At 41.6% G+C, this 16881-nt stretch overlaps 2 protein-coding genes across 5 annotated transcripts in view; one reads left to right on the plus strand and one right to left on the minus strand.

Annotated features, from left to right (window-relative positions):
* mast3a (microtubule associated serine/threonine kinase 3a) overlaps nt 1-3533 on the minus strand; it is a 30300-nt gene extending 26767 nt beyond the window's left edge. For 3 of the 4 annotated variants that reach the window (XM_004542399.6, XM_004542397.6, XM_004542396.6), the window contains exon 1: nt 204-674. In XM_004542399.6, the coding sequence (XP_004542456.1) occupies nt 204-289 (86 nt within the window). In that variant the 5' untranslated portion in view covers nt 290-674. Of the gene's footprint in view, nt 1-203; nt 675-2024; nt 2057-3350 lie in introns of those variants that run through there. The other variant, XM_004542398.6, reaches the window with a different exon arrangement.
* Nucleotides 3534-7292: 3759 nt separating this feature from the next.
* gdf15 (Growth differentiation factor-15) lies at nt 7293-9378 on the plus strand. Its single transcript, XM_004542395.4, has 2 exons — nt 7293-7678; nt 8196-9378. Exons 1-2 carry the CDS (start codon nt 7342-7344, stop codon nt 8969-8971), a joined length of 1113 nt encoding a protein of 370 aa, XP_004542452.1. The 5' UTR covers nt 7293-7341; the 3' UTR covers nt 8972-9378.
* Nucleotides 9379-16881: the final 7503 nt, after the last annotated feature.

A 16881-nucleotide genomic window follows, 5' to 3' on the forward strand; every position in this document is an offset into this window, starting at 1 on the left:
CGCCTTGAATCAAATAGCTCGAAATTACGACGTTCAACAAATTGCTGTTTCTCAGAGACTGAACGGCACAGCCGATGACAAACATACAACCCCCCCCCCCCCCCCCCCAGACGTTTTGCAGCAGTTTGGTCGAGGCTAATTAACATTCGTCTCCATTTTCAAGGATAATTTTCTAGTTAGAAACAGGCTTTAGGTTTTGTTACCTTTTCGATCTTTTCATCATGGCCCCGGTCACAAAACTAGTTTTGTAGCTCGGCAGCACGGTCCAGTAGTAGTTTTGATCAGACATGTTGGAGGTGACCGCTAAATCCGATCCGATATGAGAATTAGTATACTGTCGTTAAAGAGGGGGCATCGCGGTAAACAGTCTCCCCTGTCGATTTAGGCTAGTACGTCGACTCCAAAGGCACAAACTCCTTTCTGCTTCTTCGATACAGACTGACCCCAGACCCCGGGCAGGGCAGCTCGGCGGTGCTAGCAACTGCGACGGCCATGGTCACGCTGCTCCTTTTCAATGTCATCAGTAAAATTTTCGAGACAGCCTGTCTCCCACGAGGTGCAACATTATCGACCGATAACTAGCTTCGACAAAACGTAAAGCGTTATTCTGGAGACAGAAACTTTCAACCACAGCAACGTCTCTGCCGCAACGCGCAGCCGCATCGCCGCGCGCCAGCAGGAGGAGGGATTTCTGATGCTTTCATGTCCTGTCGGAAATACTGGTTTAAAACGCTATGACACAAATAATCCATCCGGTACAAAAATCTAAGATTTTCAACGATAAATCTTTTTTTCCCTGTTCTTTTTAATTCTTCTCTTTTATTTTTTTTAATAGAAACAATAAATATAACATTTGACAAGAAGTTATATCAAAATTAGAAAGACTATTTTCAGAGCGTCCGATAGTCTTGAAGGTAACATTTTTTCAATAGAGATTATAGGGATGCTCGCGACTTTTATTGATTTCAAAGCCTATATAAAACAATGGTTCGGAGAGTTTAAGTCTTTTTTCTTACGTTTTAAAATACAGGTATTAACTGTGATAAATATGTATATTAGAAGACAGAAAAGCCTTAATGAAATCACCTGACTTGGCCAACAGATATCAGAGACAATGGGATACAAAGGATTTTATTGCACAAACATAACTTTGTCTCACAACACTATACTGGCAGTGGGACAAGTGTAGGTAAGCAGCACAAACACATGTAGCTTCTAAAGATCTTTGAAACTGTCAGCTGAGATGAATACATATTATTCAGTGATTCTGATATTTCCTTTCATTCCCAGCTATTGAAACTATCTTGGCTTCAGCTCTAGCCCATTCCAGGGAAAGTCCCTGGACAAGTTGGAGTCACATGTATTTATTTATTTATTTTTAACCAGAACGGCTTCTGTTTGGCAACAAATTCTCAGGTAACTTTCTTCATGCACTCCAATGTATCACTGCTGTTCTACTCCTAATGTCTGAAATGAGCTGTAACGATGATCTAATAACGTAGGAATTTTGTGCAGGATACACATTTGGCAAAAAAATAAATAAACAGTCACAACTAAGCAGTTACCTGTTAGATCTTCCTCAGCTTGCTCGCTCAGTTCAGCTAATAATATACAATGATATAGGCACTAGGATGTTAAATCAACTCTAGCACTAAATACAAAAGCAGATTCAAAGCCTGGATTCTTTCAGTAAAAGAAGAAGCGGCTTAATTTATTCTCTCACACTGAGACCTACAATGTCTCCCACTCTCTTCCTCTGTTTTCCCCCTCCTAACATTTACATAAAACCAGTCTTGGGCAGTGAGCCTGCTCTATCTTTCAGCCAAATTTCTTAGGTGCTTTAAGAAGTTCCTGCACTTCAGGATGTGAAGAAGTAAATGTTTACCGTCAGGAAAAGCAGCATGCATGCACAATAAAGCCCACATGTGACAGACAACTGACTGGCCTGGTTTGAGGCACAAAAAAAGGTGCAAAGGGGGACAAAGAGCGAAAGATGCACAGAATTGCCCAGATGACATACTTACAGATTTCCCCTACGAGGAAGACTCAGTTCTTTCTATAAGAGAAGAGGGAAAGGTTGAATTAAGAAAAATGTGATGGTGGTGGTGGGGACATCTTCCACCTTTGCTCTGAAATCACTGGCATCATCTTAAAGGTCTTCTTTTGCTGTCAAGGAGGACACCTATCATTTTGAATACACTGCTATGAATTACATTTCATGCTTACAGTCACAAGGTGCTAATAATAACGCTGCAGTTTTTCCTGGTGGCCTTGTTCTGTGTCACTCCTGTTTATTTTTTCATCGGCACTATGTAAATATCATTAGCTGCTGAATGGCCTAGTTTCTGGCGATGACAAGTGGGCCTTGTAGCCATTTAATTGCAAATCCTCGGTCCGTGAGTTTCAGCTAAGAGGACTGTAAAACTGCTCTTGCCAGTCAGGATTTGAAGGGTGGCACCATGTCACACTGCGAGAGTCTGTGCACAGAATTTGAGACTACCTGCACTTGTTTCATTACCTCCAGTGGTCTGAAAAATTGAGAAAGTGACTATGAAGATGGTTTTAAAAAAGGGAGAACTGTGCACTGAAACAGCATTTCCACCATGACCGTTATTTTCATTGTAACTGCATCGCTCCACTCCATCGAAATTCAATGAATGCAAGGTGGGAAAAGGCTAGTTACTATAAACAGAGACAAGGGAATGGGAACACCCAGTTTGGACTGATGATCAGTGTTACCGCCTCAACAGACCCTGGGTGGAAACAATGCAGCTTTGCCTACTAAATGAATTCAGAAAATACAGACATTAATGGAGCAAAAACAAACACTTAATTATTCTGTGAACATCTCAAATGAACATGGCACCCAGGAGAAGATGTTTCTGACAGTCTTCCAGGAACCATTGGCTTTTGTGCTCCAGATCACCAAGGCAACCAGATTGTCCAAAGCACACAGAAAGAGCTCCAAAATAAACACATAGCTAAGTAGTAGTGAGGTCAGGTCTGATATACACACCTTACATTCATAAAATTTATTATGTGTCCCCGTTGCTGCGGTTCGTGGGACTCCACCTTTTCTGAAAGGATGCCCACAGGGCATGGGGAAGATGCTCAGTGCACATAATATTTTCTAACAATGCCACATAATCTAATCAATAAAGCACAGATCTAAAGAGCAACGGTGAAAGTTTTGGGGGTTTTTTTAAAATGAAAAATAAGCTGACGCCACATAAGCCACGCTGACATCAATGCCTTGCATCGTCGGCAAATGGCTCATCACTTTGAGCTAATCTCGTTTCCCTAGAAACAACCACAACCGCGCGCTGTCATGACAGCCAGCCTCCGTTTACCTGTAGACCGCGGCGTCTCAGGATATTCGGCTCATCCATCACTGAAGACAACGAAAGCACACGGCGGATCCCCGGTCAGTCAGCCCATTCCTGCGCTCCGTTCTCTCCCCGGGAGCGTTGGATACACTCCTCCTCCCTCCTGCTGTTGCTGCTTCTACTGCACCACCATCAACACCTCCTCCTACTCCTCCCCCTTCTCCTCCCATGCACGACCTACCACAAAAGGTGGCCACCACCAGTCCTCCAGTCAGCTGATCACCTGACCAGGAAGAGATGCAGCGTGTTAACCTTATTAATGAAGAGAGGGGTTGGCGCTTTGACCTTCTTATCGACGTTCTATCATCTAGTTGTCAAAAAGCTGACCGCCTTACTGTCTGTAGCTAAATGGCCTTTTTTTAACCCCTAAGAACCCAAGACCTCCCACCCCCATAAATAAAACAAAACAAAAAAAAACCAATTCATGAATATTCAACACAGGTGTGAAACAGACACCTTTCTTCATTGCCACCAAAATTCCCATGAAACACTCGCACTCCATTCATTTCCGCATGCTGCCATCCACGCAGGATGTTTCTCGTGAGCTTGTGAAAAAAGAAAAAAAACCCCATCATGCCAAATAACAGCTTGTGCCTGGAGGAATCATGCTTTAACAGTGAGAGGATGCGCAACAACCGAGCTCTCAAGTCAAGCTGAACAGCGGGGACTGATCTGTGCCTGTCACGCAGTGACACTATGATGTTTTTGTTTTGGGGTTTGTTTGTTTTGTTTTTTTCATAAAACAATGGTCGATCTCTTCTCCTGTGATGTAACACGTGAGTTTACATAAGGGGAGGGGATGTGAACCCTTCCTTGTTCTCCCGTGAAATTCACTGTTGATTTGAAACAGCTAAAGTGGAAACTTACTGTGTCAGAATAAAGTTTTGGGTTTTTTCAGCTGAGTGACTGAATACAGTGACTCAGTTTATCACACTACGGTGTGTTGTTTTGTCTTTGTGTGACTGCTTTACGGAGGGAAGGTGTGAAACACTTGACTAAAACATATCCACATTTTTTCATATTTGTTCGAAACAGCTTTTTATGAAAAGTGAAAAGTGTTTCAGACTTTTTGTGGCAGATTTAAAGCATTAGACCTTTGAATTAAATATTTTGAAATTGTTTCCTCATGTTCTCTGTATAAGTCTTTGACTTCAAACCTCTGCGGCCAGTCAGCCATGGTGATCACAGACAAACAGTAATGTGTTTGGGTTTTCTGTTTGCCTTTCTTTAAATCTGTTCTCTTCGGCAAACAAGACTACAGCCCAAGCACACCATAATCCAAGGAAGTGATTTCCAACCATGAGACACTGAAGATGGGTGGATTCCCCCTGTGACGCTCGGCCTGCTGTTGTATTCACCTGATTCATTTTTCTTTGAATCTAATTTAACTGGAAACAGACAGAATCCCTCTTGTGCATCGGCCTGTTGTCAAGACTGACCGTGAAAGCGTTTGGAGCTCCGCTGAAGTCATCTTTTTACTACCGCACCAGTCGTCCGTGTCTCTTTTTACTCAGTCTAAGTTTATTTTTGTTCACTGAAAAGGAAAGGTAAAGAGGAAGAGATAAAACTCCCCGTACAATTGTGAAGTTTGGTAGTTACTTCTCAGTTTAGAGATGAAATCACAGACATGTTAGATATAGAAAATATTTCACATCTGGAACAGAAAGCATTTCTGTATTATTGGTCTGTCTCAACCTTGGGTTCAGGTTTATGCTAAAAATTGCGTCCTTCTCCTGACCAAATCCAGCCTCACTTAGCTAATTAAATTCTGTAGTGTAGCTTTACGATCACGAGGGGGCGCCACGGTGCAATAAGTCAATGCGCAAGCTGTCTGAACTTGAAAACGTCACCTCGTTATCTTATGGGAATGGTTTCAGTTACAGATATGATTGTTAGGCAACCGTCGCTCAGGGGGTTGAGGAAGCGTATCTGTAACCGGAAGGTTGCCGGTTCGATCCCTGGGCAAGGTTGCCAGTTCGATCCCTCTCTGTCCTGGTCGTTGTGTCCTTGGGCAAGACACTTTACCCTACTTTACGGCCAAAGGGGCCGATGGCGCGATATCCAGCCTCGCCTCTGTCAGTCTGCCCCAGTGCAGCTGTGGCTACAAGCTGTGGAAGGCAAGCTAAGGTTGTGTGAATGCGAGAGTGAATGAATAGTGGCATTGTAAAGCGCTTTGGGTGCCTTGAAAAGCGCTATATAAATCCAATCCATTATTATTATTAATGTCATAAATCGTGTCAATGAAATATTAACATGATTTATTTATTTTTTAAATTAAAATCTATCTATCTATATGATCCACTGTCACGTTGTTTCTGAAAACTTTTTCAAACAAAAACACGTATGACATGGGTGCAGTTCAATCGAAATGACTGCTGAATTGAACGTTTCTGTGCCTGGAGGGTTTGTAAAACATATAAAAATACATATTATGTATCTATATATATATGTAGCTATATAAAACAGCTGTATATCGTACTGAGAGTGAATTTCATCATATGCACTCACAGCTCGAACCTGATGCCCAGACGTGATGCAACGTGTCATCAGACACATATGTGTGTGTATATATATATATCACACAGAAGGACACACATACTTTTACATCATTTTAGTCTTGTCTGATGACACTTTGCATCAGGTCTGGGCAGTGTGTGAGATGACATTCACTGTCAGTACTCTGAAACTCCTCAGTCATGCTGACAAAATGAGTCAGAGGGTTTTTTCCTATCTCACTTAACAATAGATGAAGACCGACAGAGAAGACTGTAAACATTTAATGACAGATTAAACCAGGGTGTCAGTTCAGCGTGAGTCACTTTACACCTTTCACTCGCTTTCATCCGGCAAAAACTCACCTGGGAAAGCACATGATTGTTTCATCACCTTGGTGACTCACTGTTTACAGATTCGCACACATCTCTGCAATTATAAGGGTGGGGAGAATGCTTGGCAGTGCACTGACCCTTATTACTGACCAAAGTGAGACTTATACGTGCTGATAAGGTCTTGGCAGAGCTTCATGATGTATTTGTTTACTTCTTTAGTCTGTCCTATCAATCATCAGTGACGGAAACTGCAGCATTTTTGCTCTCTTGTTCAGCACAGGGGACAGAAGAGGCTGAGATCAGATATGCAGATCCATTTCGTGCTAAAATACACATTTAAGCTTAGGTCTATTGTGTGACCACATGATTGCTGTCATGGCAGATTAAGAAAGTTCCCTGTTTTGACATTGATTACCTCTTTGTTCTTTTATCTGTCTTCTATCTAACCTTGAGACATTTACTCTGTAGGGTGCTCAACATTAAGAGCCTTGATATAGACGTAATAAACTGTCTCCCTTTGTTTATTTTTTTTATTATCTTTGCCAGAAAATGGCCAGCCCGCTTACACATGTTAGGTGAATCTCTCATCAGTTGGAACTTGCTTTTGACCTTTGACTGTACTGGGCACAGCTGCATTGGAAACATTTAGACACAGACTGGTGAGGGTCATTAAACTATCACATGCATAACTCTGTTGGACTTCTTCGAAGTGGTCCGTGTGGATCATTTATTTGCGAAAAGTAATGAATAACTGGAAATTCAAATGCTTCATCATGCTGAGGTGGACGTAACCAAATCTTATCCCAAAATCTCTTCATCCCATTTCTGCTGTCGCCTCCTTCTGTGTGTTGATAAAAACAAAAAAACTTGCAAACGATTAAAAATTTTCTTTCTTACATTTCTGATGTTATAGTTGACATCTTGTTGTCACATAACACAAAATGCTACCATATTATGACATATGGCTCTGGATGAGCCCATCACAGGCTCACCTGACCAAACAGGGGTGTGGCAACACAGGAGCACTATAAATGAAGGCATGCCAGGAATTTAGTTCATAGCATAGGCAAACCTTATCCATTGACTGCTGCTGCTCTCACAAATCAGACCTACCCGGCTGGCTCACCATGTGCATCTCCCACGCGATTCTCCCACTCGTCACCTGCACGCTGCTGCTCCTCGCCTCCACCTCAGGGGAAGGCCAGCTTCACAAGGCCCACGAAAACACACCTGATATGGAGAGCATGGACAGCCAGGCAGTTCTGCTTCTGGAGGCTGTGAAGACAGGGATCCTCAGCTCTTTGGGTATGGACGTGGAGCCCAGACTGACCCAAAAGGCCTCGAAAAAGGAGCTTAGGGAGATGTATCAGCTCTACAGGAGAAAAATAAGGGAGATAAGAGGAAATTCCAGCCAGCCAATGGGGGAAAACTCGCAATCCACCATGTCCACTGTGCTCTTTCCAGGTACAGATGAGAACTCTGTTAGACGGGGCCGCCCACTTGAGCTGCTGTAATAGTGATGTGAAAAGCCAGGTTAGAAAGTTGGATTACAAGAAGAAGACTGAGGCTTTATTATAGTATAGGTTTAACACTGTGTACTTGCAAAACCTGCTATAGTGATGTGGTTATGAATACTACGAATAATATCTTTCCTAATAGTTCACATTCCTGATAAAGGCTGATGTAGCTTAAAATAGAATCTATAGTCATGAAACTGTGGTGTAAAAAAGCAAACACATTCCTGCAAGCTTTTAGAAATCATGAGCGTGACAGGCACACCTTATACACAATGCTTTACTTTGAGGATACTTTATTAGTGTTATCAATAACAACCAATTACAAGAGTTTCATAAAGAATTTATGCAATACTCTTTTATTTCCCCCTTCCCAATTATTCTATGACACAATGCTAATGATCAAAGGATGTTAACAACTTTGTTTCTAATTTTCTTTGTTGTTTTTTGTGTGTGTTTTTCTTTAGTTTCACCAGTTATAGCGCTTCGGAGGGGTTCACGGTCAGGTCCAAGCATGCGGTGGTACAGAGCTGTTTTCCAAAAGAATACGAATATTCAGAATGACTTGACTGTAGCTCGAGCAGAGCTGAAGATTTCCAGACAGGTTCTGGGTAAACTCACTTCAGTCAGGCCTGAAGCAAGGGAGGAGATTAAAATTAAAGTCAATGGGGGAAAGCCAGCAGTGTGGCCGGCTGCCTGGACTGACTCTGTAGCCCAAACTAATATCTCAAACATTCAAGATGCGTACCTGGACATCATCCCAGAGGTAGAGAAGTGGTTCAAGACTAATGGGAAGCCACTGGTTGTGGATGTAGGGGTGGCTAACAGAGGGGCCCTCAAGCCGATCTTTTCTCTGGAATTAGACCTCACACAAGCCAACCCCGCGCAGAGGACGAGGCAGCGTCGCTCCAACAAGGAAGATGACTGTGCTGAACCAGGATGGTGCTGCCGGAAGTCAGTCACCGTGTCCTTCGAAGACATCGGCTGGACAGACTGGGTTGTAGCCCCAGTCGAATACACCATGCATTTTTGCGACGGCACCTGCCCCCACAACTACAAGCCGGCAAGCATGCACACTCAGGTCAAGTCTCGGCTGCACCAGATCACCAAAGGAGGGACACCTCATCCCTGTTGCGTGCCGGCAGCCTACGAGCCCATGGTCCTCATGCACTACGACAGCAGGGGAAAATTGACACTGACTACTTTCACTGACTTTATTGTCAGTAAATGTTACTGTGCCTGAGGAGAAAATGCAACCAACCACTTCTTCAAAATTTAAAGAAGTGTATTTTCTGGAGTGTGTTGTCTTTTTTTTTTTTTTAAGCGTTACATACACAAAAACACAAAAAACAAAGGTTTTCAATGAGTATTAACGAAGCAATTACATTTAAAATCAGAGTTATGCATTCGTTTAAAAAGCAAAAATACCTGTGCTTGTAAACATTTTCTATTAGTTATTTATTTAAGTCTATTTATGGTACTGTTTGTGTTGCCTTGTTTTTGATTTGTTACATCATTATTTAGTACTATTTAATATTTAATTGCACTGGATTGTCTGATTCTGTGAGTTTCTTTTTTTTGTATTTTGGTTGATGTCTTATACATTTCCGTTCATATGGAAATACCAAATGCTGAACTGCTGCACTTAAAGTTGTGATAATAAAATATATTTTCTTACAATATTTCCTTGTCTACGAGCCTTTAAACACACACTGTAACACCTTGCCTCCACTGTAAAAGAGTGCAGCTACTTAACCAGCCTGTCTGAAGTCCAGATCTCTCTTCTAGCGAAGGCAGTTGGCAAGTTATGAAATGAAAAAAAGAAGAAGGTGAAATCCTAGGAGAAAACACTTGGCATTTGGAAAGTAAGGCAGCTGGGTGTCTCAGTTCCCAGCCACCTGTTTAAAGCAGAACTGATGCAACACGGGGGCAAACATGCCCCTGCCACAAAATGTCAAACTGATAATGTAGTATGCAAGTCGTACAAATAACAAAGTATAATACAAAAAAAAAATACCAACAAAAGCTTTCTAAATCAGCCTTGGCTCGGATAGCTCACGGGTAAAATTCAAAGGGTTTTGTCAGTGGAGCTAGTCACTAGTAATCCCTCCTTAGGCTCACAAGGTCCAGCCACGATGACGTCACTCTGTTAGCACTGAGCAAGGGCCGCCCTTTGGCACCCGCACCACACAAGTGTGCGGGGGCTGCCTCACTGAAGGCTTTTGTCTAGGCTTGTCTTCACAGCGGTCAGGATGAAAGAAAAGGGAGCAGGGCTTGTCAAAGAGGTGTATTTACATTAGAAAAGATAAAAGATGAAATAGAAAGATAATATTAAAAAAAAGACATCATCTCTTTTCTTTTATAGGCCAAAGGTGTTGACAGTCTCAACATCAAAATATCACAAAAAGCGTTTGAAGTGATTGAATAACCACGCAAGTAATGTAATCACTATTCACTATAAGTGAAAACTATGGAAAACTACCGTTTAGTCATATGTTGTCCATCAACTTAATGATTTGGAGGTCAGTGGATTATGTTTTTTATTTACATTTTAAACTGCAGCCAAACTTCTTTTTCTTTCTTTTTTTTTGGCAGAAGGAGTTGTTACAACACTATCAGGTACTAACCTGAAGTGGCTGATAGTGTCAGGTCAAGGCGTGCCAGAGAAATCAGGCTGTAAAGAAGAGATAGTCTCCTTAATGACCTTGGCGCTGTGTTTAGTATCATCTTGTTAAACAACATAAGGGATATATATATATATATATATATATATATATATATATATATATATATATATATATATATATATATATATATATTAGGGGTGCAATGATACACAAACTTCACGGTTCGGTTCGATACTTTGGTGTCACGGTTCGATATTTTTTCCATACAAAAAAAATGTTCATGCCTTTTTAATTTGTCATTTATTAAAATTATAAATATATATTTTAACTCAAAAGTACAGTTTTTAAATTTAACCCTAACCTTTGTGCGTGTTTTTTATTTTGACAGCGAATGCGCACCACTTATGTGCACCCCTGGTTATATAGCTCATCATATCGCAGCCACAGAAATTCTTTTGTCCATGAAACCATAAAGCTGCACTTTCTTTTTGCCTTATAGTCTGATTTGTCATAACTTTTCCGTTTTGTGGTAAGCTTTTCTTTGGTTGTCACTTCTTCACCCTGACCTGTCTTATTTAAATAAATGATAAATGGCCTGTATTTATATAGCGCTTTACTAGTCCCTAAGGACCCCAAAGCGCTTTACATATCCAGTCATCCACCCATTCACACACTGGTGATGGTAAGCTACATTGTAGCCACAGCTGCCCTGGGGCGCACTGACAGAGGCGAGGCTGCCGAACACTGGCGCCACCAGGCCCTCTGACCACCACCAGTAGGCAACGGGTGAAGTGTCTTGCCCAAGGACACAACGACCGAGACTGTCCCAGCCGGGGCTCGAACCGGCAACCTTCCGATTACAAGGCGAACTCCCAACTCTTGAGCCACGATCGCCCGATTTTTTTGGCTCAGCAGAACTAAAGTATATATCCTGCTGGTTTTACACACGCACTCACATAAGCTCAGCGATTCTCTGCGCGATCAACCTCTCACATGTTTAAGCTTGCTGCGGGAGATTTCACTTGTCATGTTTGCATAGTAAGCTAACGATTAATAGTATTTTAGTATTTAGTATTTATTTATTTATTGTCATTGTCAAGAACAATGAAATTGGGTTTGGGGCTTCCATACAACCCAAAAAAAAAGAAGAAAATAATAAATACCCCTTAAAACCCAAGTGTACATATTTAACCCAGTGTGACTCCAATGCAATAAGACAATCCTTAGCAATAATGTTCGTAGAAATTCAGACAAAGACCTGAGAAACATGACAAAATACAACAATGCACCCATTCAATATTATTGTACTGTGAGATATGATATCAGATATGATAGTTATCTATTTAAGAAAGAGGGGGGGGGGGGGGGGGGGGGGGGGGGGCAGGAGGGGGAAGAGAATAAAGATATGATGCACCAATGCAGACCAGTTCATTGCTATTAAGAAGTTGGATATGGTTATTGTCCGTGAGAGGGGGGCAGAGAGTTCAGGAGCCTCACAGCCTGTGGATACAGGCTGTTGGCCAGTCTGGATGTTCTGGCCTGTATAGACCTGTACCTTCTCCCTGAGGGCAGCAGATGGAAAAGGTGGCGCGCAGGGTGATGTTGGTCCCGCAGGATACTGTGCACCCTCCTCAGACAGCGAGTGGGGAAGATATTACTGATCTCTGGCAGACTTGTTCCAATAATTCTGCCAGCTTCTTTCACCACCCGCTGGAGTGCTTGCTGATCGGCCTTGGTGCAGCTGGGGAACCACACTAGAAATCCATACGTCAGAACGCTGCTGATGGCACAGTTGTAGAAGTTCAACATCAGAGATCTGGGAATGTGTGCGCTCCGCAGTCTCCTCAGGTAGTAGAGGCGCTGTTGGGCCTTCCGTACAACTGAGGTGATATGGTTGCCCCAGGACAGGTCCTCGGTCACAGTTACCCCCAAGAAGATGTCAGAGGAATTGGTGCACAAATTATCATCACTCACCAATCAGTGCTGTCACTCTCTATACACAGTTTGCACGATTGCAAAGTGAAAGCAAAAAAACAAGCGCAAATTCAAACGCGACTTCAATATGTCACATATTGACAGTGGCTCACCGATGCCAATGACATAATTACCCAGCTACATTTCTGAAAGAATGCAAAAGCATTGACATATATTTTTCCTACAATAGCCCGACGGGCAGGGAAGAGATAGATTTTGGTAGCCCGACTGAAAAAATCGCTAGCTCCGGGACGTCGGGCTAGCGATATTGCGAGCCCTGTATCTGATTGAGGAATCACTCATCTTTGGAAAAGAGAGTTTATTACAGAGAAATGGCTCTTTCCAAAATAAAAGCTATACTATCCGCTTCTTCTGGGCTATATTCTTAGCAGCATATTAAACATATCAGGTCCCCATAAGGAGAATCATGTGCTAACGCTGTCTAAATGACTCGGGTAAATTTGTAGCATGCATGCTTGTTGTTTTTGTCTGCTTCCACTTGTCTTTGCACTAGGATGATGTCAGAGTAAATGTGCAGTCATATTCGTTGTGTTCCCACTAGTGCTTTCAGGTTAATCTCGTTGAAATGACCTTAACGCCACAACACGGCAAATCTCCTTAATGAGCTACCCCTGATCGCCCGTGCATGGGGCTGGACAGCCAACACCTTAAGGAGCTAACTGCGCTAACACACTAGTTCACACCAATGTAATTGAGCATTGCTGGCACATCCAACATACTGTTTTACTTTAGTCCATGACTCGCTTACCTTCAGGGTCATACGCAGTGTTGGGACTAACATGTTATTAAGTAACGCGTTACAGTAACTACGTTATTATTGTGGTAAGGAGCACGATAACTAGTTATTATGCCAAAACCGGGAACGTGTTACTCGTTACTGGGATTTAAATAGGGTCGTTATTCGTTACTTCATGTGGTGGCTATCGCGGAGCTTCCACAGATTCAATAACATTAGCAAGTGGTGGAAGCCAGCAGGTGGATGAAGGAAAAGGGAGGCAAGAGGAGAGAGTGTCAGGTGAATTGAACTTCAGGTAAGAAGTTATAACCTGCAGTCCATCTGGGTCAGATATGAACCAAGTTTAGGTGGAGTTTATTTTCGTTATGTTGACTTTTTCCGTACTGCGTGCTAGCTAGCATGAGTTTCTATACAGCTGGGTGGTGCTATGTTACTGATGTTGAACTTTATTTTGTTCATAAGGTTAATTATTAGAGTTGCCAACCGTCCCGTAAAAACGGAATCGTCTCTATTCAGAAAATATTACGCGTTTCGTATTGAGGTGAAAAGGAACATTTTGTCCCGGACTTCAGCTACAATGAAAAAGACACAAAGCTGGATTTATTCTGTCTTTGCTGCAAAGCTGCCTCTTCTTCTCTCATCCTCTCCCCCTCCCTCTCCTGTTTCTACTTCAATCATGAAATTGATCAATGATCAGCTGATCGGCTTTTCTCTTTTATTTATTTATCGCCCACTTTGCACCAGAAAGAGGAAACCAGCGGATGTCTCGGTAAACAACAGCAGCAGTTTAAGCTTGATCAGCTGTTGTTAGAATTTATTTATTATTAATTTCTAGTATCAGCTGATGTTGGCTGGAGCCACAGCTGTAAACCTGCTGGTCATGATATCGGTTTGGTTATGTGGTGAGAGGGAAACATGAAGATGAAACCAGGAGATGTCCTTACTGAATCATCAGAGCTGTGATGGAGAAACAGGTTTACCTTTTAGGTGACATGAATGAGTTGAAGGGAAGTTATGAAGTAAACTAGTAAGTAAGTAAGTAAACTTTATTTATTAAGCGCTTTTCACATCGCTTAATAAATAAGCGCTGTGAAAAGCGCTTATTTATTAATACTTAATAAATGAACACTTAATAAATGAACTGTTTCTGAGAGACAAATAACACCAGGATCCTTTTCTAAGTAGCTGACAGCTGGTAACTGTGCAGGGGCGGGTCTAGCAAAGTGTTGCCAGGGGGCCAGGTAGAGCATTAAAAAGGAAAGGGGGGGCACAAGGAAATACTTTCTTATTCTCATTTAAAATGTCTCACTTTTAAAAAAAAAAATTATCTGAGTCTTACAACAAACAATCGATAGATTGATACATATATACCATCAGAACAGTGTACATCACTGTCACAACAGAGTTTATTTTCATTCAAAGGCTTTATGATTTTTCCTATAATGGTGGGCCGGTCTCTAGTCAAAATGCCCGGGACAATTTTTTTGTCCCAGTCCAGCTCTGTATGCAGCTCATCTGCAGTCTGGGGTTACCTACATCTTCCTATTCAGAAGGCAGAATTTCCGAGTTCTGAGTACAATCGAAAGCACCACGACTGCAGTTTTTGTGTTGGATGTAAAAAGCAGGCTAGGATAGAATCAGGCGTGGGATTTCTCTCGTGGAAATGTGCACATTATTTTTTCCTTTCTATTGGTAGGTGGCACAGTGCAGGTGTGGCAAGTAAGCAAGCTAGAACACTGGCAATCTTGCTGGGTTATGGAAGCAACACATTAACAAGAGAATTCTGAGTAAAACCAAAGTTACTTTCCCTAGTAACTAGTTACTCTGAAAGTAACGAGTAACTTGAAGTAACTGAGTTACTTTTGATAGAAGTAACTAGTAATGTAACTAAGTTACTAATTTAAAGTAACTTACCCAACACTGGTCATACGTCACATGAAAACCAAAATAATTCCAAACGCCAGATCTGAATGAGGGTGGGGGAGGTTCAATTTGCCATGTTGCAAGGAGAGCTTAACTTCAGTCTCGCTAGCTTGCCCTGCGCTCTTCCTTCTGACGATGCTGTCTGTGTTGAGTGCTCAGTGGATCTCAGTCGAACGCAGATTCACTGAGCGCTCAACACAGACAGCATCGTCAGAAGGAAAGTTGATAAAATAAATCACAAATTTTATATTGTTCGATACATATGCGTACCGAACCGAAAGCACTGTATCGAACAGTTCAATATCGATACGAGTATCGTTGCACCCCTAATATATATATATATATTTCTCAAGTAACTTGAAAAATAACTTAAAAGAAGCTTAAAAAAACCCTGAATTCATAATTACAGCTCAAGGTTTAGGGTGAAAAGGAAATATTAACAGAGCCTGTGGTAAAAAGTGAGCAAATTGATATCTGGCTTGACACAACTGGCTGTAATAAGTGCTTTATAGGTTTTTGGTTTTTTTTATCTTGAAAGGGATAAAGGTCAGTTAAACAGGAGCCCATGCTGCTTTGCGATCAATAGACCGAGCTTTTTTTTAAAAAGTGGGACATACTGAGCTTATTGAGTTAATAGATGATTAAGCAGACCTACTGGAACATCTGTTGGGCCTCTCAATTGAGTCACTGCTCATTCTTTTCTTAGCTTTTGTCCTGTTAATGCTTTGTTTCAAAGATGACATCTTCAGGGTTGCTGCACAGTCGTGTGTGAATGGATGGAAAGGCATTGATTCTCATGTGCTGAAAGGTTTTGAGCTGCATTCCACCCAAACGATACAAGCAAGCAGAGCATTTACTAAACCGTGCTCTGTGTGAGTGTGCGTGGCCTGAGACACACAGGCTTTCGTTTGGGCATTCCCTTCCTTTGGATCCTCAAATAGCCTACCTGGAAAACAATCAGCGAAATTAATGTCAGAATAACTGGAACCAAAGCTAAAAATAATCCTCCCAGTCTATTTTCACCTAACCGCTCTAAACACAGTCACAAACCTCACTTGTTATTCTGTGGCTTTCATATTTCGATTGCTCTCTGAAATCCGCGCAGATCTGGACTCGAGCTGTAAAAAGAACGACAGATTTTCACATCCTCTCTGGACCTTGCGCCTGAAAAAGCCGACAAACCACAGACTAGATAAAATAGTGCTGACCATTGCATCTTTTCCTGCCTTTGCATAAACCACATGTTTTCTGCTTTATATGAACATTTTTGTGTAGCAGTTACTACTAATCATGAGTTTTTTGATTCCTAATATAGTGTTTGTAAAGCCTCATTGGCTTATCATTTTAAAGGAAAGTGATAAGAATTTTATTTAAATTCTGCTCTTTGCATCTTATCTTGCATCTTATAGCATGAACTGGAGTAATAAATCCCACACATCTGGTTGGCTGCCTATACACTCCGACGCTAGAGTAAATCCCAGAAATATATCACGTGGGAGCCATCGAGCTTCTCACTTATCTTGTCCCTTTTTTAATTTCTAATTTAAATAAAAGTTTTAGTATTTTGAAACATTATTTAACTTTATCGGGTCTAAAGCATGTAATGTTTTCACCATGTAGAGTTGCGTCTGTGTGTAACTGCAACAAACTGTTGAGTCATTTGCTTTAGCAACAAAAACCACAGAGAAAAGTTTGGGTGCTGTGTCTGTCTGTCTGTCCGTCCGTGGTAACATGTTTGAAAGCACACATATTTCTTTGTCTAGGGTAAATATACTATGATATCATGTCTGTGATATGAAAAATGATTGGTCTCGCCGCTGGTTGCTATTCCATAACTACATGACCTTTAGTTTAAATTGCTGCTGAATTTTA

The sequence above is a fragment of the Maylandia zebra genome, linkage group LG18 (assembly GCF_041146795.1).
Source record: "Maylandia zebra isolate NMK-2024a linkage group LG18, Mzebra_GT3a, whole genome shotgun sequence".
Taxonomy (NCBI): Eukaryota; Metazoa; Chordata; class Actinopteri; order Cichliformes; family Cichlidae; genus Maylandia; species Maylandia zebra.

Excerpts from the sequence above, each read along its gene's own strand:
- gdf15 (XM_004542395.4), top strand. The coding sequence starts at position 7,342 with ATGTGCATCTCCCACGCGATTCTCCCACTCGTCACCTGCACGCTGCTG. Across the intron at positions 7,679-8,195 it reads GTCCACTGTGCTCTTTCCAG|TTTCACCAGTTATAGCGCTT; the intron begins GTACAGATGAGA and ends GTTTTTCTTTAG.